This window comes from Penicillium subrubescens (assembly GCF_028828155.1).
Source record: "Penicillium subrubescens strain IBT 31985 chromosome Unknown utg000002l_segment0_segment0, whole genome shotgun sequence".
Lineage (NCBI taxonomy): Eukaryota > Fungi > Ascomycota > Eurotiomycetes > Eurotiales > Aspergillaceae > Penicillium > Penicillium subrubescens.
Window position 1 is genome coordinate 6,203,892 of NW_026643152.1, and position 24,943 is coordinate 6,228,834.

General features: G+C 50.6%; 9 protein-coding genes across 9 annotated transcripts; 6 read left to right on the forward strand and 3 right to left on the reverse strand.

The window, feature by feature from the left end:
- Positions 1–1,168: 1,168 nt before the first annotated feature.
- On the forward strand, positions 1,169–2,324 carry N7473_003567 (eukaryotic translation initiation factor 4E; the record flags this gene model as incomplete). Its single annotated transcript, XM_057149507.1, has 3 exons — positions 1,169–1,203; positions 1,280–2,038; positions 2,111–2,324. The coding sequence occupies 3 exons, from the start codon at positions 1,169–1,171 to the stop codon at positions 2,322–2,324; spliced, it is 1,008 nt and encodes a 335-aa protein (XP_057013161.1).
- Positions 2,325–2,972: 648 nt separating this feature from the next.
- Positions 2,973–7,380, forward strand: N7473_003568 (uncharacterized protein; the record flags this gene model as incomplete). Its single annotated transcript, XM_057149508.1, has 6 exons — positions 2,973–3,281; positions 3,490–3,596; positions 3,659–3,733; positions 3,812–3,875; positions 3,940–5,123; positions 5,181–7,380. 6 exons carry the CDS (start codon positions 2,973–2,975, stop codon positions 7,378–7,380), a joined length of 3,939 nt encoding a protein of 1,312 aa, XP_057013162.1.
- A 429-nt stretch (positions 7,381–7,809) lies between these two features.
- On the reverse strand, positions 7,810–8,459 carry N7473_003569 (gamma-glutamylcyclotransferase family protein; the record flags this gene model as incomplete). Its single annotated transcript, XM_057149509.1, has 2 exons — positions 7,810–8,360; positions 8,432–8,459. 2 exons carry the CDS (start codon positions 8,457–8,459, stop codon positions 7,810–7,812), a joined length of 579 nt encoding a protein of 192 aa, XP_057013163.1.
- A 301-nt stretch (positions 8,460–8,760) lies between these two features.
- On the forward strand, positions 8,761–9,696 carry N7473_003570 (signal peptidase complex subunit SPC3; the record flags this gene model as incomplete). Its single annotated transcript, XM_057149510.1, has 2 exons — positions 8,761–8,906; positions 9,054–9,696. 2 exons carry the CDS (start codon positions 8,761–8,763, stop codon positions 9,694–9,696), a joined length of 789 nt encoding a protein of 262 aa, XP_057013164.1.
- Positions 9,697–10,022: 326 nt separating this feature from the next.
- N7473_003571 (YqaE/Pmp3 family membrane protein) lies at positions 10,023–10,571 on the reverse strand (the record flags this gene model as incomplete). Its single annotated transcript, XM_057149511.1, has 3 exons — positions 10,023–10,188; positions 10,302–10,377; positions 10,523–10,571. 3 exons carry the CDS (start codon positions 10,569–10,571, stop codon positions 10,023–10,025), a joined length of 291 nt encoding a protein of 96 aa, XP_057013165.1.
- A 675-nt stretch (positions 10,572–11,246) lies between these two features.
- Positions 11,247–12,803, reverse strand: N7473_003572 (protein kinase PKP2; the record flags this gene model as incomplete). Its single annotated transcript, XM_057149512.1, has 4 exons — positions 12,642–12,803; positions 12,458–12,493; positions 12,090–12,372; positions 11,247–12,032 (listed from the first exon to the last, which is right to left on the reverse strand). Exons 1-4 carry the CDS (start codon positions 12,761–12,763, stop codon positions 11,247–11,249), a joined length of 1,227 nt encoding a protein of 408 aa, XP_057013166.1. The 5' UTR covers positions 12,764–12,803.
- A 964-nt stretch (positions 12,804–13,767) lies between these two features.
- N7473_003573 (ubiquitin-specific protease UBP15) lies at positions 13,768–17,961 on the forward strand (the record flags this gene model as incomplete). Its single annotated transcript, XM_057149513.1, has 11 exons — positions 13,768–13,776; positions 13,859–13,979; positions 14,228–14,372; positions 14,447–14,604; positions 14,669–14,858; positions 14,915–15,023; positions 15,083–16,031; positions 16,087–17,213; positions 17,270–17,584; positions 17,645–17,774; positions 17,855–17,961. The coding sequence occupies 11 exons, from the start codon at positions 13,768–13,770 to the stop codon at positions 17,959–17,961; spliced, it is 3,360 nt and encodes a 1,119-aa protein (XP_057013167.1).
- Positions 17,962–18,339: 378 nt separating this feature from the next.
- N7473_003574 (p24 family protein) lies at positions 18,340–19,319 on the forward strand (the record flags this gene model as incomplete). The annotated part of the gene is made up of 4 exons (XM_057149514.1): positions 18,340–18,486; positions 18,589–18,777; positions 18,902–19,181; positions 19,309–19,319. 4 exons carry the CDS (start codon positions 18,340–18,342, stop codon positions 19,317–19,319), a joined length of 627 nt encoding a protein of 208 aa, XP_057013168.1.
- Positions 19,320–24,455: 5,136 nt separating this feature from the next.
- On the forward strand, positions 24,456–24,833 carry N7473_003575 (uncharacterized protein; the record flags this gene model as incomplete). Its single annotated transcript, XM_057149515.1, has 1 exon — positions 24,456–24,833. One exon carries the CDS (start codon positions 24,456–24,458, stop codon positions 24,831–24,833), a length of 378 nt encoding a protein of 125 aa, XP_057013169.1.
- Positions 24,834–24,943: the final 110 nt, after the last annotated feature.

Genomic DNA, 24,943 nt, shown 5'->3' on the forward strand with positions numbered 1-24,943 from the left:
TTGAAGGTTAAAGCTGCGGCCATGCAGTTGTTGCCTCCACAGCTTTCAGGGGCCTTAAAAGAAAATAAACAGAATGGAAAGCTACCGAATGGTCTTGTTAGCATCAAGCCGATCCAAGTTCCCAGCAAGTAATTGGTGCCATCAAGGTATGTTTTGTGTAGTATCAGACTTTGCCTGTTGACCTCACGCCCAACCAGCCAAGTGTATATTGAAGGCGGTTGAGGCCTCGGATTACCAGAGAGCTCATAAAGATTTCGTCATGTAGAAAACAAATTTTGAATTGATTTTGATTGATTGCATTGATAGATTGGGAAGAAAGTAGCTATCGGGGGGGGAACGTACCCTACCAGGTTAAGGTCCAACATCATGGACCGAGTTTCTCCTCAACACGTCGGGGATAATCACAAAAGGAATGTCTCGTCTGTCAGGTCATCAACGCATCCTGGGAAGCTCAGAAGAGCCCTCGTGATGATGGTTTTAGAAGCGACATTTTATTCTCGACACACACGGCGGAAACGCCAGGGTAGTGGGAAAGGACAGACCCTGGCGGTGATTTGAGTAGGTGGTCTTGGGTGAAGAAGAAAAGAAGAAATAAAGCGACGAAAAGGAAAATAAAAGGCGGCGGACTGGAAAAAAGACGGTGCGGGCGGCAGGCGAGACGAGTTGTGATTGGCTCGAGGGCTGGGTTGGATGGAGCTTTGGCTCCAGGCAGGTCGACTATCCAAATCCAAATCCAAATCCAAATCCATTTGCATTTGGCATTTGTCTGCTTCACTTTCCATCTCTTCAACCGATCTCCCCCCTCCTCTCGACCTCTGTTCTTCAACCCCCACCAAACACTCGAACATTCGACACCGCACTTCCCTCGACCATATTCATTGCCCCTCTTTTGACCATCCAGATTCTTATTACCTACCTCCATCCGCCCTTGCTCAACGACATCACTCGGCTCCCGAACCTATATCCCCGCCACCTCACCCGCTTCCTCCGCCTCCATCCACCCCTCTTCGATTGCTCTCGCCCATTTAAACTCCCAGTCGCTACAATCCGTAATCCCTTTATCTGATCGGTCTCTGCGACTTGTCTCTCTGGGGTGTCCTGTCGTCTTCCCGCGCTCTTTGTTCCTCCCGCATGACCGCTCGTGTCTCGGGCTGTCTCACCCGCCGTTATGGATAATGCCAACCTGTGGACTCGTCGAGCAAAGTAAGCACCCGTGGAGTGTACTAGGATGTCCGCCCCGGTAGCATAGCTAATCGCATGCCCTCTCTCTCCTCTCCAGCTCCTCCAAATTGTCCCTCTCCATGTCCGGGACGGACGGCAAGGACGGTGCCCGCGTTGACCTGCCCCGCCCATCCAAACGATTCGGCCCTGACAGCTCCCACGGTCGCTCAAATCCCTTTAATGCCATCTCCCCTCTATCCGCCGGTGTCTCCTCGCCCTCCACCAATGCCTCGTCGGCATTCGGGCTCGGCTCCGGCGCTTTCGCTTCGTTCGGCGCACCCAAGACACCGGGTGGCTCGTCAGAAGTGAAGGCGCCGGGAGAGAAGCGCGATATCTCGGCAGAGCAGGAAGACTTGCTGCGGTCCAAGTCGCACGCCAACGGTCCCGCTGGTCTCGGAGAGCACGCTCTCAAGTCCACCTGGATCGTCTGGTACCGCCCACCCACACCCAAGTACTCCGACTATGAAAAGTCGACAGTGCCGCTCGCCTCGATATCGTCGGTGGAGAGCTTCTGGGCAGTGTACTCGCACCTCAAGCGACCTTCGCTGCTCCCTACGGTGTCGGACTACCACATTTTCAAGAAGGGTATCCGTCCTGTCTGGGAGGACGAGGCGAACAAGAGAGGTGGCAAGTGGATTGTCCGGTTGAAGAAGGGTGTCGCCGATCGATACTGGGAGGATTTGCTGCTCGCCTTGGTGGGTGACCAATTTGCCGAGGCTGGTGACGAAGTTTGCGGTGCCGTGTTGAGCGTGCGGGGTGGTGAGGACGTTCTAAGTGTGTGGACCAAGAACGATGGTGGGCGGAACATTAAGATCAGGTATGACTTCCCATATTGCCCACGATTGAATGACTGTACAACCGGGACATCAAACTAATTATTTTCCAACAGAGAAACGATCAAGCGCATGCTCGCCTTCCCCGCAGACACCAACATCATGTGGAAGAGCCACGATGACAGCATTGCCCAGCGCTCTGCTATTGACCAGGCCCGCCACGAAAAGTCCCAAACTTCTGGCACCAACCCAACGGGCCACCAAGGATCAGAGCGGCGACGCACTGGCCATGACGACTCGGACAAAGGCAAGGGAACCGCCGCCCTGTAAAGCCTGGTCTCGACATTCTCGGCCTTGAGCCCTGTATAGTAAAGCCAACACAAAAAAAGATATCATGCACAACTTGCTACTCATTGGGACGCGTTTGGGTCTGGGGGATGGCGGGCATCGAGGCGAACTCAGCGGTTTTGATTTGATTTAATGTCTTGAGTGAACTGATTATGTTTGTTCTGCCTTCTTTTTCTTTCTATTTACCATTGAGCTTATGTGCGATGCTTCTTTTTCTTTTTCTTTTTTACTTTCTACACACCAAAACCACTGCAGCTTTTGACTGCAGCCGGCGCACTTTGCCTGGATGTCCAAATATCTCTCTCTTGCAGGTTACCTTTGTGGGTGGCTCCTGATCAACCACTTATGACTGATAGCTCTCTGATGCATTCAATGAACCTCTAAGACTCAACTCGTTCGCCTTTTGTTCTTTGTAATTCTATAGACCACGTTGTGATAGGCCCAGTGGCGCCCGTTCGCAGAGACATCATCAATGCGGCCTGAAAATCCAGGCATAAATAACTGACCGCCCGCGATAGGATGATACCGCAAAAGCAACCACATACTTGCGACTAAACAGATTTAAAACTCCCTACTGCAGGATGACACACTTGACGAGCATGGTCCTGCTATAATCCCGACTGGGTCTGGATGTCTTCATTCTTTCAAAGTCTTAGCGCGGCATTTGCCTCCTTCAACTCATCGCCGCGTCTTTCCCGAAGTGACAACGATCCTCAACGGCCGCTAGACGAACGCCGCCGCAATTCATTTTCGCAACGGCGCGCCCATTCTCCCTCCCCACGTCGTCGTCCCCCGCCATCACCAACTGCTGGATCTCGGCGGCGTATAAAGAGAGCTAAGAACGAGTTCTCTTTGGGCTTGGAAGACGACGACGACGACGACGACGACCACCGGCCGGATCTCAGCTTCCAATCACCGCGCGATATCGCTGCTCCGCAGGTATGTACTAGCTTGCACAAGCTATCTGAACACCTCGTCTGCTTCGATTCGGTCTTGTCTCAGTTTCAGCTTGCTGCTGTACCTTTTTTGGCCCTAAGATACACCGCGTCTGGCGAAGAAACAGATCCTCCGCTTGTTGTATACCCCGTGGACTTTTTTTTTTTCCTCCTGGACTTTTTTTCAGTACTAAAACTCGCCGTGCTGCTAGATCACTCAAAGTTATGCCAACAAACCTTCCTTTACGACTGGATCTGTCCCCTCCCGTGGACAATTGCGGTATTCGCCTCCGCTTTCTGTCATAGGCTCCAGTGCCCGGTAGATATGCCTTCGCAATACGGCTTTGCAAGCAGACCGTCGCTGATATACCCTGCGCGCAGGCTGGGCAACCATTCGCAGATGTTGAATAAGGATCGGGAAGATGAGGCTCGCTTGCTTCCAGGAGCGATTCATCGGTATGACCCCTCGTCGAATGGAGATCGGGGGGCTTGCGGGGAGGGCATCTATGCTAATGGAAGTTTCTTCGGCGATAGCAAGCCCAAAGGTGCATACGAAATCAAACCGGGAGCTATTCGAGCAAATAAAAACAAGCCGGGTGTACGTGTTGATTGCTATCTCTTGCAGCAGGTGGGAAATCGCGGCTAATATCTGGCAACTTTAGGCTTCCGCGGCGTTTCAACCTACCGACAGGATATCTCATGCGCGCCAGAGCGGACCAATCCGCGCGTCGGGGAAATCCAAAAATGCCGATGGGTTTATCAACAGGACCTATCGACAACTGGAAGATACACATGACTTTCAGGAGTCAGATCGTCCTAATAAGCGGCGGCGGCATCATGAGGGCCCGAGACCAGTTGACTTAACACATGAGAATGCGGCTGGCTCAGTCGCTTCTGAAATCTCGCCTTCTGAGCATCGGTCATCCCGACTTTCGCCAGTCTCAAACGTCTCGGCAACAAACCCCAAGAAGAAAGGCCGCGCCCCCTTCGTCTCGGAATTTCGGGGCGTGGAAGCCATACTCGAAAGAACACACAACCCTCACCCGGGAGATCGTCGGCCATCTGCCGCCAGCTCTGCGGATGAATTCTTTACTCGGGAAGCAGCTGCTCAGAGGCGCTCCTCGGGGTCCTCTCTTGATTATACCAACAAACCTCGTACACAGGTCACTCTTGAGTTTCCCAAACCACGCGCTCCATTGGGGAATATCGAGGTCCCAGATCCAGAACAAAATCATTCTGGGGACGTTCAACCTCAGACTGTGACACAGCCCTTGACTCCGTCGAAAAGGCCACCAGCTGCTTCTGAATCTGGTGATAGCCCGGATGAACTACAGGGTGACGTGACGACTCGTCCGCCTCCGAAGCATCTCGCAGAGAAAAGCCCCCAGAAACGCCCTCAAAACCCCCAGGAGGACACTGTGCTGTCACCTTCGAGGAAACGTTCTCCATCTGACATTGAGCCGGCATCGTTCTTGCCATCCCGCAAGAAGAAAAAGGTCAAGCGTGGGCAACAGGACCCAGAGCACCGTGCTCTCTTCATTCAGTCCATACGGTTTGGCCCTATTCACAAGCTTGTTGAAGAAGGGGAAGATGCGGTCATTTATATGTGTCCCGATAGGATTGTGCTTGGAAAAGACATCACCAGTGTCGGACCGGAAGAGGTTCTTTTCCGTCATGTGAGGGTCATTTACCAGGCGGCGAACAGCAAGAAAGTGCGGTTGCTATTAAATGGCTACGAAGGAGCTCCGGGCTCCAAATTTGACATTCATTTCTCGCTAAGAAGCAGCAAGGAGGCATTTGTGAACCAAATGAGAGAAGAGGGTGGCAGGGTTCAAGATAAGGAGTCGTGCGTATTTGATTCAATTCAGTCAGGGTGGGGTCACTGGACTAACAGCTCAAATAGGAAATGGCTGGACGACGCTTTCTCTATCTACGACCATGACATGCGCCAACGTCTCACTCCCGCCAGATCCCCTTTGCAACCGATTACCGAAGCCGATCCACTACCGCCCATATCTTCAGCTGTCCAGCACACCAAAGGCAAAAAGCTTTCTTCAATGTTAGAAGGCTCTGCCAGCGAGTCCGAGGAACAAGATCAAGATCGAAAGAAACGTGAAACTCAAGATGGTTCCAAGTCCATGAACACCGCCGGACCGGCCCAAGGGACGACAAAAGAAAAGCCGAAATCCAAGGAAGTTGGAGTCGAAATTCCAGTGAAGAAGTTCGTTTCGAAAGGTCCCGGCGAAACCGAGACACGACGGTCAACAAGGAACACGACCCGATGGAAAGAAAGACTGGATGACAATGACACGTCTACAAACAAATCCGATTCCGCTCTGCAAAATGACCCGTTCCGAAAGAAATGGAAGAAACCCTTGGTCTATCCCAAAATCGGAAAGAAAAAGGAGGAAGTCAACGTCGATGATCGTGACCGACTGCGCGAGAACGAGTTCCTCAATGATAACCTGATCGCCTTTTACACACGCTTCTTGCAAGATCACCTGGAACGAACGAATCCCGACGCTGCGAAACGGGTCTACTTTTTCAACTCTTACTTCTTCGCCACGCTTACGAACAAGGGCTCGCGCGAGATCAACTACGATGGGGTTGAAAAGTGGACGAGCAAAGTCAATCTCTTCAGCTACGATTATATCGTTGTTCCTATCAATCAGAATGCGCATTGGTATGTTGCTATTATTTGCAACCTGCCCAGTCTGGCGCTAGGTCCTGTTAAGAACTCGGATGCCTCCTCTGCGCTTGCCAGTGACAAGGAGTCTCCGCGTGGACCAGCAAAGGAAGTGCAAGAGATCCTCGAGTCTCCCGAACCGGAAACAGCGCCTGCTTCTGCAAGACTTTCCGAGGAAGAGTCAGCAAGGAAACAAAATCCGGCTTCCACGTCTCCACCGTCCGAGGAGGCACGGCAGTCTTTTGCGTCTATGACTCTTTTAGAAGAGAAGAATGCTTCTGCCGAGGCGGAGGATCAGAAGAAGCCCTCTCCAAGAAAGGATATCGGACCGGATCATGAAAAATCCCCTCCCTCGCTTGCAGAGACGCTCGCCCCCAGCCAGGCGAAATCCACTCCGAAGCAGCTTAGCAAGGGAAAGTCCGGGAAAAAGCGAGGCGGGGTCAAATTGGACCCTGAACAAACAGCCATTATCACCTTCGACTCACTCGATGCCAACCGCTCCCCAACGGTCAGACTCCTGCGCGAGTATATCTGCAAAGAAGCGAAAAACAAGCTGAACGTGGAGATCAAGAACGCATCATCGGTGATCAAGGGCATGCGTGCGCAGAACATTCCCTTGCAGCCTAACTACTCAGACTGCGGATTATATCTGCTGGCATACTTGGAGAACTTTGTGCGCAGTCCTGATGAGTTTGTTGTCAAGGTTCTTCAAAGAGAGATGAATGTGGAACAGGATTGGCCTCCGCTTGGGTCCGGGCTTCTTCGATTGCGCATGAGAGATTTCCTTGATCAGCTGTATATGGAGCAGGGGAGTGATATGAAGGAGGATTTGATGGTGGATCGGCAGCCTATTTCGTTCTTGCTGGGACCGCCTCGGCCGCCTCAGGGGGAGGTTGATGAAGAGACAAAGAAGATTGAAGGGTCCGAGCCCACTTCTTTGAAGGTGAAGGAGGATGCGGAGGAAGGACCCGTGCATGACCGCTCTCCGCAGGAAGAAGAGAATACGAGCGACAACGAAGGTACAGATATGCCTATCTTGGTGCCTACGGCTGCACTACCCCTCCAAAAATCAACCAAGCCAGCGATCCGACCATCTACGCCTGAACCACCCCGATCTCGTCTTCCTCTTAGTGAGCTAGAGGAGATCCCTGACAGTCAGGAGATCGCTGCTCCTCCAAGCCCAGAACCAAAACCCGACCGAAGGAAGGAAAGGAAGTCTAAACAGGCCAGGGACGAAGTTCCGGGAGACAGACGTGAGCACAAGAGACCCGCCACCCCTGACAACACCGGTGCACCCGGCGATCTTGATACCGAGGACCAATTTCCACGGGTCGAAATTCAAGTCCCTTGTACACCTCCACGAAAGGAATTGAAGCAAGTACGACAGAGTCCGCGAGGTCTAAACCGAAGGGTTTGAATACATTCACAGCTTTTCCTTTTTCTATTATTATCTCTTCTTGTTTTTCTCTTGGTAACTTTCCAGCATTATCAAGTATTTAGCATTTTGGCCGGTGTGGTGTTAATCCAAAGCATAGGCAAGCTGTTCTGGTGTTTTTTTCTTTTCTTGTTCATTGTTTCCCCCATTCTTGCTTCGGTTTTGCATGTGAAATAGTTTCCTAGTACGGGATAGAGGCGCCGGATGAGTCTAGAAGACTTGGAATCTGTGATTTGTTGTTGCCATGAATGCATGATAGAGATCAGATCGGATACCTGGGTCTCTTCTTTCCCACTGAGTACTCTTCCCTTCTTCAATGGAGCAATCATCAACTCTAACCTTCTAGATTTACCTCTTCGCTATGTACTAGATTTTAACTAACCATGCTCTCTCTATCTCTCTCTCTCTATCCTACCACTCACTCTCCCTCGCCCCAACCCACCACGCAAGCTTATCCCGTCTAAACGTCTCAAAATCCCACTCCTCTTCCTCAAGCCTCTCCTTCCCCGCAATCCACACATAAGTAGCAGCAACCACCTCATCCCCTTCATCAGCAACATTCGACCCCGCTGCACGAAGCATATCCCGCAATTGCGATTCCGAAGAAGCCTCCTCAACCTTCTCCTCCCCACCAACATCACCGTCTTGCACCGATGTACGCAACGCCCGCACGTTGACGGTTTCTTTCACGTACTCGCCCCCCTCGTACTTGTCCAAGCGATATATGTCTCCGTCTGTGAGGCCGTAGACAAGAACGCCTAGCACGGCAGACTCTGCGGATTCAGACTCAGTCTTGGGGTCTGTCTCGGCCACGATGCCTGGATAATCTGCGCCCCGCACTCGATGGCGTCGATAGCCGTGGAGGAGGGCGGGTTGGAAGCGGATGAGTGCTTTTTGCCAGGGTTCTGGATTGGGGCTGCCATGGATTACACGGTGAAGCATTTGTGGTGCTATTAGGGTTCCTGGGGTATCGTTAGTGATTCATCTATGTTGTGGATGTTGATTGAGGGGGCGTGCAATTCGGGGTAAATACCATAGCAGAAGAGGATATGGTCGCCCATGGTGAGATGGTAGATTGTGAGGACAGCTAGTAGGCCGTGCAGTATAGCGTAGTTAGATTTTAGGGATATGTATCTGAGCGTAAGATAGAACTTAGAGATCAATCGTGGAAGAAAGGAAAGATCAAATCCGAGGTAACAACTCGAGTCATCGGAACTATACAACATCCCGCTTATCGCTGCTTATCGCACCCGCCGATAAGCTCCAAACACGCCCAGCTGGCTTCATCTCCACTCCCTTGAATCAATTCCAACCCGCGAACCTCGTGTGGACAAGAACCACACCTCTTCGCCCCGAGCCGCAATGCATTCCTCCCTCAATCGCCTACAGGCTGTCTTCGGCTTTTTTACTACTGTCGCACTGGTGGTAGCTGGATTCGCCGCGCTCTCGGTGCTCCTATTTCCCACCGACACAACAACAGCTTCGGTGCAGTTGAAGAATGTCCAGGTGTAAGTATTGCATTCGCATCTCGCACTAGCTGGTGCATTACCTCTCCGGGAAGCACACAACAGCAAGCGACAGGGCTACACCAAAATCCACAGAGAAAGCAAATAACAAGAAACCAAAGCTAATTCCTTCCTTTCTAATACAAACAGCGTCAAAGGCCGACCACACTACTACTCCACCAAACGCGAAGAATACGCCCAAATCCGCTTCGACCTCGACGCAGACCTAACCCCCCTCTTCAACTGGAACACAAAACAACTCTTCGTCTACGTCTACGCCACATACTCCTCCTCCGACAACACCAACACTCAAACCCGTGCCTCCGAAGCTATAATCTGGGACTCGATTATCCCGGCCTCGCCATCCCCGTATTCATGGGAGAATCTGGTTGAAAAAGCTACCGCTTTGCTACCTGAATCCCTTACTTCTTCGAGTTCTTCGAAGGGCAAGGCGACTGCTGGAAAGCGCAACGCCAAGAAGACCAAAACCAACACTGCGTCTAAGAATAAGAAGGTTGCGGAGCCCGTTACTCCCGGCGCTTTGCGTCTGCGAGGCCAAAAGGCCAAGTATCAGATTAGCGATATTACAGGGCGATTGGCAGAGAGACAGAATGTGACGTTGTCAGTGGGTTGGAATGTGCAGCCGTGGGTTGGGGCGCTGTGGTGGGCTCCTAAGACCGGGGCGGTACCCAGGACGGAGGGGCATATTGTTAGTAGTGAGGTTTTTGATTTCCCGGCTTTGAAGGGGAAGAAGGTTGAGGGGCAGGCGAGTGCGAGTGCGAGTGCGCAGTGAGAGGGATTGATGTAGGGGATTTGATTTGTGTATGGGTATTGAAAGTCCTCATTATTGGGACTTGGGATTTGGAAATGGATTGGCTATATGAATATAAACAAGATCATGGTTTACTTTTCCGGTCACTTGAAGGCGGTTCTTTAGAACGGAAATTATGGATAAGTTGTTCGCTATTGTGGTACTCGGGGATGTAAACAATACGCATGGTGGTTGAACCCCGAGCACATGTAGACTAAGTAGAGTCACAGGTGAAAGCTCGAACCACAAGGATAAACACCGGCAACGCACATTATCATCGAATGCAGAATGTCACTAGAACAAATCGCTCAGACAGTGCCATAGTTGCGGGCGTGAGAGTGACCGCCACTCTGAATGCGATCCGAGTAAACACCCGGCGCAGGTCGCTGGGTCGCGCGAGTTATAGGATCCCGGTTGCGGCGATCATAGTACACATATTCCAGATAAAAGGCGTGAATGTGCCCGGGGAAGTACCTATAGTGGAACGATACAATTAGCTCATTTCTCTGGGAAGTATAGAAATATGAAGAAGGCGGTAGAGGCAAAGATATATGTGGATCTGGACGATGGCTGAAGTATAGACTCACCCGAGGATGGTAAGGAGGATGTTGATCCAGAAATCAACGCCACAGCCGGAAATGAGGAAGACTCCGAGCGGAGGAACTAGAGAAAGGGTCAGCCATGTACTTTTTGGCTTTTTGCTGGGTCGGGTGCTTGGCGTCTAGGCAGCAGAAAACTCGCCTGTCCTAAGTACAGCCCTGAGAATCGCGCCCGGTGGAAAGCGATCGCGGGAAAAGGGTACACTCACTAAAGATAGTGATGATGATTAAACACAGCATCGAACAGGTACCCGCCATGATGGAGTTGAGAAAATAAAGGCTGTGGAAGTAGGTTGTTCGTGGTTGACGAAAAGGGTAGTCACTGTGTACTCGTGTCGGATTCGGGAGGGCTTTGTAGGTCGGCGGTGGCTCGAAAGCAGAGGAGAAAAATGGTGAAGAGGGGAAGGAAGATATAAATAGGAATGTTTTCGTCCTTGGAGGATTCAAGGCGGTTCATGATCAAATGATCGGCGAAGACGTCAGTGGTGGTGCCAGGCTCCTGCCGTCTGTCTGTGGTAAGGCTGGGATGCAAAGAATCCACGTGAGCTTGGCAAGCTAATTAGCAAGGCAAGTCTGAACCGGGCACCCTGCAGGGGTTATCTTGGTACTAGTGCAGTAGTACAAAAAAGTCTCTCGTGCTCGTAGTAATAAATCGAGAAACTTGAAGCATTTCGTAGGGCTGAGGAAGCTGATCTCGGGGGCTGGACGCCGATTGGCGGATTGACCCACTGACGTCATACCCCTCTCAATGACTTGGGGTACTTTTGATGCACCATAAGACATATACAGCAGTACTTGCGGTGGAGGTCATACAGGGCATACAGATTCAATCCCTTGTACGCCCCTTGAAAGTACATAACCGAAACAGCCGAGCTTGGGGAACACAGAGGCGAACGACAATAACCAAGACATGACTAGAGAGAAACACCCCTCTCACACCGCGTCCATGGCCGCCCGAGTCGTCACCTGCTCGTTCTTGTTCCCCAGCTTCGAGATCTGTAGAAAGGCATCCACACCATAACCTTCGAGACTGTGCAGCTCCAGACTGCCTGCCCAGTACTCGGCATATACCCGGCTCATCGGCAGTCCCATGCCCAGTCGCAGGTTTGGCGGCCGCGATGTCAGTGAGTCGAGCGATCCTTCGTGCCAGGCCTCACGTTCATACTTGTGTTCCGACACTTTCAGCTCTTGCATGGTGGCCGCCATTGCGGGGACTTGACCCAGATTTTCCAGCCGAGTCTTTGTGCGTGGTCCCTTGCTGAAGGACCACAGATACGGGAGGATCTCCCGCGGGATCCCGCCGCCCTGATCGGAGATGCGCATGATCACGTGCTGCGGCGTTTCGCAAATCAGCACTTCGATGGGTGGCGGTGGCTGCGAGGAATCGTGGTATTTCTCGACGACGGCCTGCACCGAGTTGCGCAGCAGCTCCCCGACAATGTACTCCAGGTGACTCAGGATGTACGGGAAAGTGGCATCCAGATGACCCTGGACGTTGATTTCGGGAAGCTGCGCAGTTTGCGAGGTCTGGCGCATGAGATCCTGCGCAACTCGCCCGCAGCGCTCCACAACCTGTTTGGCCTTGCATTTTAAGAAGACCTCACCGACAAAGTCTGCGTTCATGTCCGTTCGTTCATGAGAGTCTGGGAAATGCCAGGGCGAGTTGAAGGTCTCGGTGAGAGCGAGGTGTTGCTCTGCAATGACCCGTCGAGAAATTCGCTACAGCAGATCAGCTTTATGTTCTAAGTATCTGAATGGTTGGGCCATGAAACATACCGCCCGCAGAAGGGTGTTCATGAATTTGTCCATCTCGTTTGGTGGCACGAGATCACGGCACTCCAGGACCCCCATCGCCAGATTGGGGATCACCACCAGGTGCTCTCTCAGCATTTCTCGGAGAACATCACAGAACCGATCATTGTCATCGAGGCTACAGATCTCGGGGATTACCCGGAACCGTTCGAATGCCTTATAATATAGCTCGTAGACGAGGGAGAGGTGTGGGTTGGCGACAACCACGTAGGGCAGCTGCTGAATATCTCGTAGGCGATGGGCAAGACTGCATTAATGACAAGGTTAGCCATGTGATATGGATTCCCCACGTTGTCTCAATTCTCATCCCACCCCCATCATCATGTACATACCGAGTAGGTAGCTCGGTCCGCACATAATTGGCCGAGCTAATAAGTCTTGGTTCAGTCAAGGTACGACCGAAAAAGTCAACTGGCGTAAACTAATCGGGCGTGCTTGACGTTCCACCCATCTATATGCAAAAGTGGGCGAGTTAGTCTCGAAAATCCGCACCCGGGGAAAGCTCGTGAATCATACTCATCCAAGGCGGAGACGGGCCGCCACGGCGGCGGCTGTTGCTGCCGCACGGTGGAATAGAAGCGTGGGTTGGGAGCACACCGGAAGCTATTCCAGCATCTGGTGGGACGACTCGACCGCATTGTGCTCCACGCAGGACCCAGTTAGTCTGGGGAAGCCAAGGAGCCATGCGATGGAGGACATAGGAAATGAGGAGAACGAGAAGCTGTTTGCATGTGCTGCCCGCTTTGGAGGGCGGTGAAGCATGTGACATATGGAGAAAGCTTCCTAGGGCCGAGAGTTTAAGAGAGTGGAACATGTATAGTGTAGAGTGATATACATATGTAGTAATAATTGTAATGTGTAATAGATAAATGGGTTGAATCTATATACAGTATGTGGTTGATCAGTCAAGTCTGTACAATTTTCCTGTTTAATTATGTCTGGGGTAAGGCGACTGTTGGTGCTTCGTTAGTGTCCGTGGCTGCCGCTAGGGTCTGAAGAGTTCGCCTATATAGAACAACTGATTTGTATTTGAAAGGATGTTAGAATGTGTAAAGTGAGAGTATTTTTAAAGATATAAATTAATACGTATCATCGAATGCCTATATATATCATGAATCCTCATATTATTCTAGAAGTTACTATTTACTACAAACCTGCTCGGCCTACGCAAGAAGCAAGTAGTAATAGTAGTAATAGTAAAATCACCAACCACACCGGCTGGCACAATAATCAGCCAACTCTCACATCACATCTCCTTGACCCGCTCGAACTTTCCTGGTACCAAACCTTCTTCTGTCTGAAGATACATTCAATACCTTATCATTCTTCCTCCAAAATCTCACATTTCTCTCTTTTCCCTTTTCTTTGACATTCGTCATTGTCAAGAGGGAAACAAATCAAATCAATCACTTCTTACTTAGTACTGCCGAGTCTCCAACGGCTCCACGGGCTCCGCCACCGCTAGCTTTCGGACCCTCTCAACTCACTGCACTCCCCATTCTGCGGGTTCAGATCAAAATCCTCCCGACCACGACAACTCCGCTTCATTTTACCCTCGTCGATTTCCCTTCCCCCCCCTTCACTCTTTCGCCCCCTCATTCCGACAGGTGTCTTCCGGCTGGACGGGAGGGCCCCTTTCGCCATGGAAAACGTGAGTTTTGGCCTTTTGCCCGTGCCGACCGTGCCCCTCGCGTGTGTCGTCATTGCAGATCTAACCGTCTCAATCCCCCCAGCTCGCGGAGAACGAGATGCTTGTCGACGACTATGATCAATATTCCAATGAGAAGACAGATGTCGTCGTCGTCTCCCGCTCCGGCTCCGATGAGCCCGAGCCTGCGCTGTCCGCCGCTGACCGTACGTTTCTTTCATGTTGTTCATTTCGAGTTCACACCTGTTTCCTCTCTCAGCCGGTCGACCTGTTTTTTTTGTTACCCTGGCCGACTCCCTGCGAAAATAAAGCTGGTGTGAGACGCTCAGAGAAAACATCTTACTCAACCGAAAAGCTTTGTGATCGCTGGTCGAGGAGTGTTGTGGAATAACATGCATTTTAAGATTCCGATGTTTGGGAAGATGGCTGACCGAGGTCTGCAACCTTGTCTTAGATGCGGCAATGATGGCGCGAGTCCTCCCCAAGAACCCCGATCTTGAGACCCTTGAGGAGGTGCACAACACATGGCACATCGAAAACTGGAGGAAGATGGATAAGAAGTCGCACGGCCCGGCCTTCAAGTGCGGCGGGTCGCCTTGGTGGGTAGCAGTTCTCTCCCAGACTACTGGAAAAATAAGCAAAAAATTGGGACGAATTTCTGACGCAAGAACAGGCGTATTCTTTTCTACCCCTACGGAAACCACTCGGAGCATGCCTCATTCTACCTTGAGCATGCATGGGAGGGTGAACCGCCAGAGAACTGGTATGCCTGCGTACAGTTCGCATTGGTTTTGTCCAATGTGAAGGATCCCTCAATCTACGTCTCTCATGGTAAGATTGTCCTTTTTGGCCGCTGCATTGGGCGACAACGGATAGGCTAACTATTGAATTCTAGTCGCAACCCACCGCTTCACTGCTGATGAGGGCGACTGGGGTTTCACTCGATTTTATGACCTCCGAAGCCTGTTCAACGATGCGTGGGAAGGCAAGAATGTCCCGCTCGTTCAGGATGAGGAGGCCAACATTACCGCCTATGTCCGCGTGGTCAAGGATCCTACTGGTGTCCTCTGGCACAGCTTCCAGAAGTCAGTATTGGACGAAATTGACTTGAAGAGACCCGTAGAGCTAACGGTATCTCCAGCTACGACTCCAAGAAGGAGACCGGTATGGTGGGCCTCCGCAACCAGGGTGCCACTTGCTACCTCAACTCCCTCCTGCAATCTCTATACTTCACCAATGCTTTCCGCAAGGTATGTTTCGGATAGATGTGATTTCACTCCCTTGTCAGATCTAATTTTCTTTTCTGTAGGCTGTATATGACATCCCTACCGAGGAGGATGCCTCTGGCGAAAACAGTGCTTGGACTCTGCAGAGACTCTTCTACAACCTACAGACCATGCAAAAAGCAGTGTCGACGACCGAACTGACCAATTCCTTTGGATGGGACTCGAGACAGGCGTTTGAGCAGCAAGATGTTCAAGAGCTGTCACGAAAGCTTATGGAGCGCTTGGAGGAGAAGATGAAGGGCACCGTTGCTGAAAAGGCTCTGCCTGAATTGTTCGTCGGAAAGACCAAGACTTATATCTCCTGCATCAATGTCGATTACGAGTCCTCTCGTATCGAAGACTTCTGGGATATTCAGTTGAACGTTCGGGGGAACAAGACCCTGGATGACAGTTTCCGGGACTACATTCAGGTCGAGACACTGGAAGGCGAGAACAAGTACGACGCGGGTGCTCCATACGGTCTTCAGGATGCCAAGAAAGGTGTCATTTTCGAGAGCTTCCCGCCAGTCCTGCATCTTCATTTGAAACGATTTGAATACGACCTTAACGCCCTGACGATGATGAAGGTCAACGACCGCCACGTCTTCCCGATGGAGTTTGATGCCGCTCCGTATCTCTCTGGTAATGCTGACATGTCGGAGTCATGGGAGTATGAGCTGCATGGTGTGCTCGTCCACAGTGGTAGCTTGGATGCTGGTCACTACTATGCATTCTTGAAGCCGACCAAGGATGGACACTGGTACCGCTTTGACGATGACCGGGTCAACCGGGTCACCGAGAAGGAGGTCCTAGAAGAAAACTATGGAGGAGAGTACGAATTTGCCAACGGGGCTACCGGTGTTCGTCAGCCCTATACTCAAAAGTACTCCACCAAGCGGTCTATGAATGCCTACATGTTGGTTTATGTCCGGAAGACCCGATCGGACAAGGTTCTTCTCCCCATCACTAAAGATGATGTTCCCTCTCACATTGGTAAGACTAAACGATTCACAAGTTTACGACCCGCGAGGCTAACTTTTGACTCTAGAACAGCGCATCGCCGAAGACCGAGCGGAGATGTTGCAGAGGCAGAAGGAGAAGGAGGAGGCCCATCTGTACATGAACATTGGTGTTTTGACCGAGCAAACCTTCCAGCATCACCACGGCTTTGATCTGACCAGTGCGGACCTCCCAGCTGAAGACCCTGCTCTCCCAGCTCAATACCGGGTTCGCCGCAACAAGAAGGTGGGTGAGTTTGCACAGGAGATTGCCGAAGAGCACGGTCTCAATGTAAACTCTATCCGATTCTGGGTTATGGTTAGCCGCCAAAACAAGACGACCCGACCTGACCAGGTCATCGCCGACAATGAAATGACGGTCGAGGAAGCTTGCACCAAGTTCGGCACCCGCGGTAACCTCTTCCGACTCTGGATGGAGGTCTCGCCTCTAGGCCCTGATGGAAAGCCTCAAGAATGGTCTGATAATGAGTCGGTCTTGATTTTCCTGAAGAACTTCGACGTGGCCACGCAAAACCTGTCCGGCATTGGCCCCGTCTATGTTCGCAAGAACCAAAAGGTGCAAGACTTGGCGCCTATCATTCTTTCGAAGATGAACTGGCCTGCTGGAACAGACTTCATGCTGTTCGAGGAGATTAAGCACACTATGATCGATGTGATGAAGCCCAAGCAGACCTTCCAGCAGTCGGAGATCCAGGACGGTGATATCATCACTTTCCAGCGAACGGTTAAGGACTCAGAGCTTCCTTCTACGGCGCTTTACACCGATGCCAGACAATACTACGATTACCTTCTGAACCGCATGGGCGTCACATTTGCTCCTATCAAGGCAGGCGACGGTGATGAGTTCACCCTGACTCTTAGCCGGAAGATGACCTATGATCAGTGGTCGAAGAAGGTGGCCGAACATCTGAATGTGGAGCCTACCCACCTCCGATTTGCTCCCGTCATGGCCAGCACCGGCAAGGCCAAGGCTTTCCTCAAGCGGACTACCACTTCTACTCTTGCTCAAATTCTCAATGGTCAATATGGTGCTTATGGGTATACCATGCATCGGTCCGATGCTTTGTACTACGAGGTCTTGGACATGAGCTTGAGTGACTACGAGAGCAAGAAGTCTTTCAAGGTGACGTTGCTGCCGGAAGGCATTACGAAAGAGGTAAGTTGGTGCTGTGTGCATGATTTTCATGAATTGATTAACTGATAGTTCTATAGGAAGTCGTAGAGGTCCTGGTGGCTCGCAACGGAACCGTCTCCGAGCTCATTGCTGCCTTGCAAAAGAAGGCGAACCTCGATGAGAAGGTCGTTCAAGAGCTGAGGCTCTTCGAGGCGCACAGTGGCAAGTTGTACAAGGAGCTCAAGGACGACACTAATGTGTCTGCAATCAACGAGTACTCAACGCTTTATGCGCCGAGGGTACCGGCCGAGGAGCTCAACATGGAAGATGACGACCGATTGGTTAGCGCTTTCAACTTTGACCGGGAGCCTAACCGTACTCACGGAGTGCCGTTCAAGTTTGTTGTGAAACCGGTGAGTGCTACTTCAGGGAACCCTTGATGTTTGGCTACGAGATGACTGACTATCTAGCAGGGTGAGATTTTCAAGGAGACCAAGGAACGCCTCTCCAAGCGTACGGGCATCAAGGGCAAGCCATTTGAGAAGATCAAGTTTGCTGTCGTCCCCCGTGCTTCCTTCACTACCCCCAAGTATCTTGACGATGGTAAGTGCTAGTACTGTTTCGGGCTCATCTTAGTTTGTGACCAGGCCACTTGCAAGTACAACTGCTGACTTTATACCTAGATGATATTCTCTCTGATGTGATCGGTCCTGACGACTACCTGGGACTTGATCATCCCGGTAAGAGTCGTGGATTCTGGGGTAAGAGTGAGAGCTTCTTCATTCGATAAAGTAATTTCCGGGGCGCTGTGGGGTTTTGCTGGCGGGCTTGATGCTGCGATTCAGTACATGAGCAGTTGACAGCTTGATGCGATGATTATGCTATATTTTCTTCTTCTTCCAATCTTAAATTTCTTCTGTTTTGTGAATTTCTCTTATTTCCTTCGAGCTTCCCGTATTCCCTATAGTCTTCATAGTAGTAGACAGAGAAGATGCAATACAACAATGAACCAATTGAGTTTGTGAGGCTGCAAGGTTGTTTGGGTGTTTGAGTGCAAACGGAACAAACACCGAGCCTCCAAGCTGGCCAGAACTCCTTACACGCGATTCCCCGAGACCCTGCGATCTTTCCCCGTCCAACCCATCAATATTCCCTCAATCCAGGCATAATGCGGTTCGCTCTCCTCGCCTGCCTGGCCTCTTTGGTCTCCTCCGTCAGTGCCACTGCCTTGACCTACAGGCTTGAGGCCAACGAGAAGGCATGCTTCTACACCAATGTTGAGCAGGCCAATGCCAAGGTGGCATTCTACTTTGCGGTTAGTACTCTATCAATGTTTTTATTTCTCATGACTAGAGACATCTGGCTACTGTGCGAAATTGGAGCGATCAGCGACATCTAACATTGCTTGTTCGTGTAGGTCCAATCGGGTGGTTCCTTCGATGTTGACTACACCGTCACCGCACCCGGCGGCAAGATCGTGATGGATGGAACAAAGGAACGCCAGGGCGACTTCGTTTTCACGGCGCAGAGCATCGGCGAATACCAGTTCTGCTTCAACAATGAGATGTCCACGTTTGCCGAGAAGATGGTTGATTTCGAGATTGCCGTACGTTGTTTACTCCCCGCAAACCCATCCACCCAAGCATCAACATGACCCCTACATCCCCCCCCAATTACACCCTAGCCTTACCCCGACGGTTTTGAAATTATGCTAAATTCCACATGTTTAGGTCGAGAATGAACAGCGCGCCCAACTCCCCTCCCGCCAGGGTGCCAGCCCCGAGCAAACCACCAACCTCGAGGAATCCATCTACAAGCTGTCCGCACAGCTGTCAACCATCTCACGCAACCAGAAGTACTTCCGTACTCGCGAGAACCGTAACTTCAGTACCGTCCGCAGTACCGAGCGTCGGATTTTCAACTTCAGTGTGATTGAGAGCTTGATGATGGTGTCCATGGCTGCTCTGCAGGTCTTTGTGGTGCGCTTCTTCTTCCAGGGCGCGCGGAAGGGTACGTTTCTCTCTACATGTTTTGTGGAATTGGACTTGAGGCCGAGACTTCTTGAAGAGCTCGACTCGATGACAATCCAATCACTCTTGTTCTTCTTGATTGGGCATGATACTAACATCCTTGCTAGGTTACGTGTGATGAGCATGAAGTGAAATATATGATGCATTTACTTTTTCCCCCCCCTCTTTTGGAGCAAAACCCCCCGGCGTGTCTTTTCTTCTAGTGTATCCACCTCTCATGCTATAATAGGCTACCTACTAGAATCATTTTACCTTACAATTGAACCGAAAACAGGTTTTTTGTACGACATGACATTGATCTCCTCTTTTCATGATATTCTCTGCGAATAGAGTCTTGTGCTGCTGACTTGAGCTGGAGTTGATGCCTTGCCAGTTTCTGGACCCGAGTCTAGTAGTCCAGATGGTGGCGAGCGATGTCTACGAGGTCGCCTCACTCAACGATCGCTACGATCCGAGATCTAGAACCCCAATAGTCGGACAAAACACGTTCTTGTCTTCATCCCTAAGTCGGCGTCACCTCGGAAGCCGAAGCCTCGACCCCGATGAAACAGCCAAGAATCCCAAGAGTCCATCTCATTATCTGTTATGATGCGTGTTTCCGTCATTCGGCATCGACAGGCCTCGACAATCGGCAGCGATCAGGAATCGAGAATCGGGCTGTTGGCGTGGTTTTTATTTTGAGTCTTGAAGGTGGGTATCGAGGTGTTCGAGGTTGGATTCGGTAGATTCCCGAGGGTGCGATTCTCCTGTTGTCATCGTCATGGGCAGAGATGCACAGCCTAGCGTCTAGCAATGATCACACCAGTTTGTCCTGTCTCAGATCATACACAGTGGTCATCGCCGTGGCGACATCAGTATTGATGTAGATGAGAGGGCAATTCTTACCGAAATATGCTTTCGCAGGGCGACTGAGCTTCCTGATCATGCATCCATCCGGAAGGCGAGTCTGCAGAGAGATTCGTGTGATTAAAATCGAAAATACCAGACAGCTTCCGCCAGTCATGCTGGAGACGCTGATCCTGCTCGATTAGCTGTGCTTTCTCTAGGAGAAACAGGTTTCTTCAAGGTCTAGGCCATCGATTTTATTTTAGGTTGACGACAGGCGCGACTACCATGATAGCATTGAAGAACGACCCCGGGTGTAGGGGACTTCAACTTCCACAGAAGATATTGCCGTGGCAAGGCGAGAAATTCGTCAGAGAGACTGGTCAGCGTACAGGAGGAAGCCGATGATGCAACAGGAGGGGAGAACTTAATACGAGGACGAGGATATGGGTCCATGACGTTCAACGACAATGCCCGTGGTTCGACGTGTCTCATCTTCAATACAGACAGAATATCCGACCGCTGCAGGGATGATTTCATCCCACCAATTCTACAGATATTCATTATTATTCAAAGTTCGCGCGAGCATCTATGTTCGTGTTCGCCGTCTATCGGAATGCAGCCGTTTGGGAGAGAGGAGAGAAGTGATATCATCGGGCCAGGGCAGCCACCGACGAGTCGGCTGCGTTCGATCGTCATATTCGCCTCCTAGTTTGGCTGTGATATTGTCAGGGTCGACAATGTTATCAATCGACATGTCTATGCTCGGCTAAAAATCTTGTTCACTTTTTTCTGTAAAATAGCCTGTACGGGAGGATATCCCTGATTTTACGTGTGTGGACTGGGGAGGTATGTGGGTGCTGGTGCTAGTGGATACGGACGTTGACCCGACATTCTGATCTTGTATTCGACTGTGATGTGATCTATTTGGAGAATGGCAATGCGTTCATAGGGGTTTCTCGAGCAGTGGTCGATTACCTGCGTGATGTAGGGCAGGAGTCCAACATAGATCCATATTGGCACCGTAATAGACTTGATACTTTGGCAACGTTCTGATTTGAACTGACATTGATATTCCGGACAACCTTAGTACTGTAACTTCCTCTCGGCGATTAGCGCTCCAGGGCACTTTCGGGTCTTGTGCCGCCGATGAAAGCCCCATAGAAGACATCATGCCCTGTCGAACAGGGGGACATACTCCACAACTTTCTTTCCACTTATGACATCGCACAGGACCACTTGGTGTCAGCGCTGATCTCACACAGCATCATTTATTTACTCTCTGACTACATTATAGTGAGCAGCCACATTGAAATGATTCCTTGCGGCGAAGTATATGTGGTTTATCTTATTCGAAAAACTCATGTATGCTCATTAAGGAAATAATTGATGAATTTATAGTTTTACGGATTCATCATTCATAGTGTTGATAAATAGGGAGTACACAGTGCTCTCGATGACCATTATTATTTGATAGATTTCTGCAAGCACATGCTCCATACAATAGATCTGACGTTGTATGATCGTCCTCGTTTTTGCGCACAGGGTCCATACATAGCAGACATCATTGTCGCTAGTCAGAAATGCTATCCCACGCCTCCCACGGTTACAAAGGGAAAGAAATTGAAGGAGAAGAACTCCGAGCTTGTATCTGATTGGAATCGTTGGAATAATTGCCCCATTCTTGGATGGGGTGAAGCTAGACGGAAGACGTACCCCGTGCGCCACTGCGCGAATAAGAAACTTTCCATGTCTATCCACTTCTTTCGTCCCCCCCGCGGGTGTAGGTTTATCAAATGGTCGATCTTTCGGAACCTACTGCACTGCACTTTACATGGCAAACTTCTAGGGCTTTTGACTGGCCGCAATGACATTATCTCTGCTTAGATCCACTTGCTCTAAGCGCGGGGCTGTCTCCGTACTCCGTAGTTCGTGCAGGGGCTTGAGTGAGGCTGATGTTCTATGAGATTCTCTGACTTTTGCTCCCCTTTTATGGTTTACAGCATGCATATGTACTTTGGAAAGTTACCTGGAGGTTCGTCATTGGATGTGACGGTATACTCAGAGTGTTTGTCTACTGGATATAGTTCCGGTTCTCGATATGTGTTATTGACTGGCCCGATATATCACACTCTGATCTTGAGGTGTTTGCATCTTCAAAAACTGCTAATCAAATGAATGTATCACTTACACACTAACCTAGTAACTGGATATTTACCTACTTTAATGATGTGGCTGGATAGCTTCATACAGTGAGGAAGTCGTACTGTGATACTATCAGGGCTTCTGACGTCAGGTGCCTTTTCCTGCCTCACGGACGAGGCAACAATCCCCGTCATAAGGATCGAGGAGAAACAAGAGGGGAAGTCAACGTCCAATGAAAGTCTGCATGATGCATTTGGCTTATCCACTGTGGCCATTTGGCTAATTTACTTTTGGCGATCGGTTTGAGCCATCGGTGTACTGCTAAGAGAAGCAGAAGGCCAAGAGCTGTTGTTTAGTATAGAGGCGGCAATTTGACGTGATAGTTTGTAAATCAGATCGTCTCCAAGCCTCTCATACTTTTGGCAAGTATAGAATGATGATGGGTTCCTGCATGGCCGAATATTATTGAATTATTGAATTATTTCATCGCTGCTAGGGGAGCAAAGACCAAATCGAAGCTCGGATCGCCCCGATACTCGAGGGCATGACGTTATGGGCGTTCAGCCAGACTCCACCTGTCCGAGCCTCAGCTCTCGACCTTTGCTGCAATACGGATATACTGCAGAGATGCAGTCCAGTCGAAGGGAGATGATTCTGATTGATCTGTGAATACGCATAGCTGAAAAGAAAAGAGAGTCATCAGTATCTTCCACGATGGGAGCATGTTATGGAACGTCAGAAAGCTGATCATCGACCCCATTCTCAAGCCATCGATGGATTATGGATCCAGAGTAATTCCAGACCCTCCAATTGATCCTCGCGAAATTCATTTCCTTCTCTCCCCGCTTCATCTTTTATCATTCATTCTGAAAAGGTCCATCCGTTGAATGATTCTGTGGAAGTAGCGTGGATTGACTCCTGGTGGCTGCAGCTCAGCCCTCCACCAAAGACGTCCACCGCGCGTTTCCGCGGCCATCGGCACATTCAGTCCCATTGTGGTAGCTGAACACAAAGATGGGAGAGGGTTCGATGTTCTGGTAATAATAATAATAATAATGGTATAGCCAGCAGCGCCATCAAGAGACGTCAGAGGAAGATCTGCAGGGGATGGTCAACTTCCGTCTGCCGATCTCAGGACGCCATACGTCTCGGCCTCACCCACTGGTTCAACTGGCCCATTTGCGCATTCCCAAGTGACCTCATCGGGAGGAGGTGGTCCATTCGCGAGTGGACCAGACTCCAGATGATACTGCTATTCCTCCCAAGGACAGTCATTACACCAGTCCTCAGCGAGGAGTGGAGGTGGATTATTTCCCATAATGATAATCATCTCCACACCCCCTTAAGCAGCCAGCGACAGCGGCAGACGGAACGTCTATCGCGAGCCGGTGGGGATCGTCTAACGTGAAGGAGGGTAGGGCGGCGGTTTCTTATGATGTCGCCCAGCCTTAGCCTCACGCGAACGAAGCCATACATCCACATCTTCATCCACTTTTACTATATTTCCACCCACTCCTCCTCATTCAGCCAATGATGTCACTGCGCCTGGGTTCGGCGATGGAATCTGTCTTCGAACGTCGCCCATGGACCCTCTCAGGAGACGAGGGAAACACGAGGGAAACTATAACCTCTATACTCCTGGGCCTATCAGCAACCACCAAATCGATGGAGGTCTTTTGCCCTCCTCGATCATCCGCAGTGATCTCATTCGTCTCGTGGAGTCACAAGTTCTATTATATATATGCCTCAAATCGAATCTAATTTATGTTCAAATTATATTTCCGCTCTCCCCCCGCGTATATGCCCTACCCCTGTGATTGCCGCCCCATAACCTTTTTGACTCTTGACGCCGTGTCCCATCGCACCCCGTTGCATAATTACTCTCCCACGCCAGAAATAACTTCCATTGTTATTCAACTTTGGCTCTGTTTCTATCTCAGCCGCTTGCTTAAAACAGGTTTACTCTTACAAAGGTAAGCTATTCATGAACCATTGCCCTGCTTATCCTACTTGCCTTTTGAGCTATATCGTGCTTGCTTCCCTCAGACCCTCCACCTACTCATGCCTCCCCTAAAGTACATCCCGCCGTTCAAAGCGACACGCCGTCCCCTATGCCTTACCTATTCCCAAGGGTAGGAGGAATACCTTCCTCATCTTATACCCCATGATTCCTCTACTATTTACTTCCCTTTCCGAATATCTACACTTGATCAACACCTCACCCAACTGATACCCATGTAGGCCTCAGTGAACTGACCTTATGATCATCTAGACATTTCCCACCATGACTGAAGGCCACCAAATGCAGCAGCCATCGGATAACATCCATAACATGTTCGCCCATGAATCAGGAGAAACTGGTCCCTCTCATGGGAACCACGTTGAGACCCAACGGTCCACGGATCCTAGAAACTCCCTCGAGGACTACAACCGTACCATGTTGGAGTACACTCAGCGTCAAATGTCCTCATTTGTCGATATTGACGACAACAACAGCGGCAACAGCGGCAGCAGCCGTAGTAGCCAGAGCAGCGGCAACAGTGGCCGCAGTGGTACCTCCAGCAATGGTGTGCTTGCCCGCCAGGCCAATGGCGCTCCACCTACTTCAGCCAGTGCTGCTGCCGCTGCTACTCGCCATGCAGCTCACCAGCATCATGGCTAGAAGCCCATATGCAGTCCCAATGAGGCTAAGCCGTCACGGTATTAGGACTGCTAGCATGTCTTGAGGTATGTATTACCACAGCTATATTTATGTCTACTTCAGGGATCTTG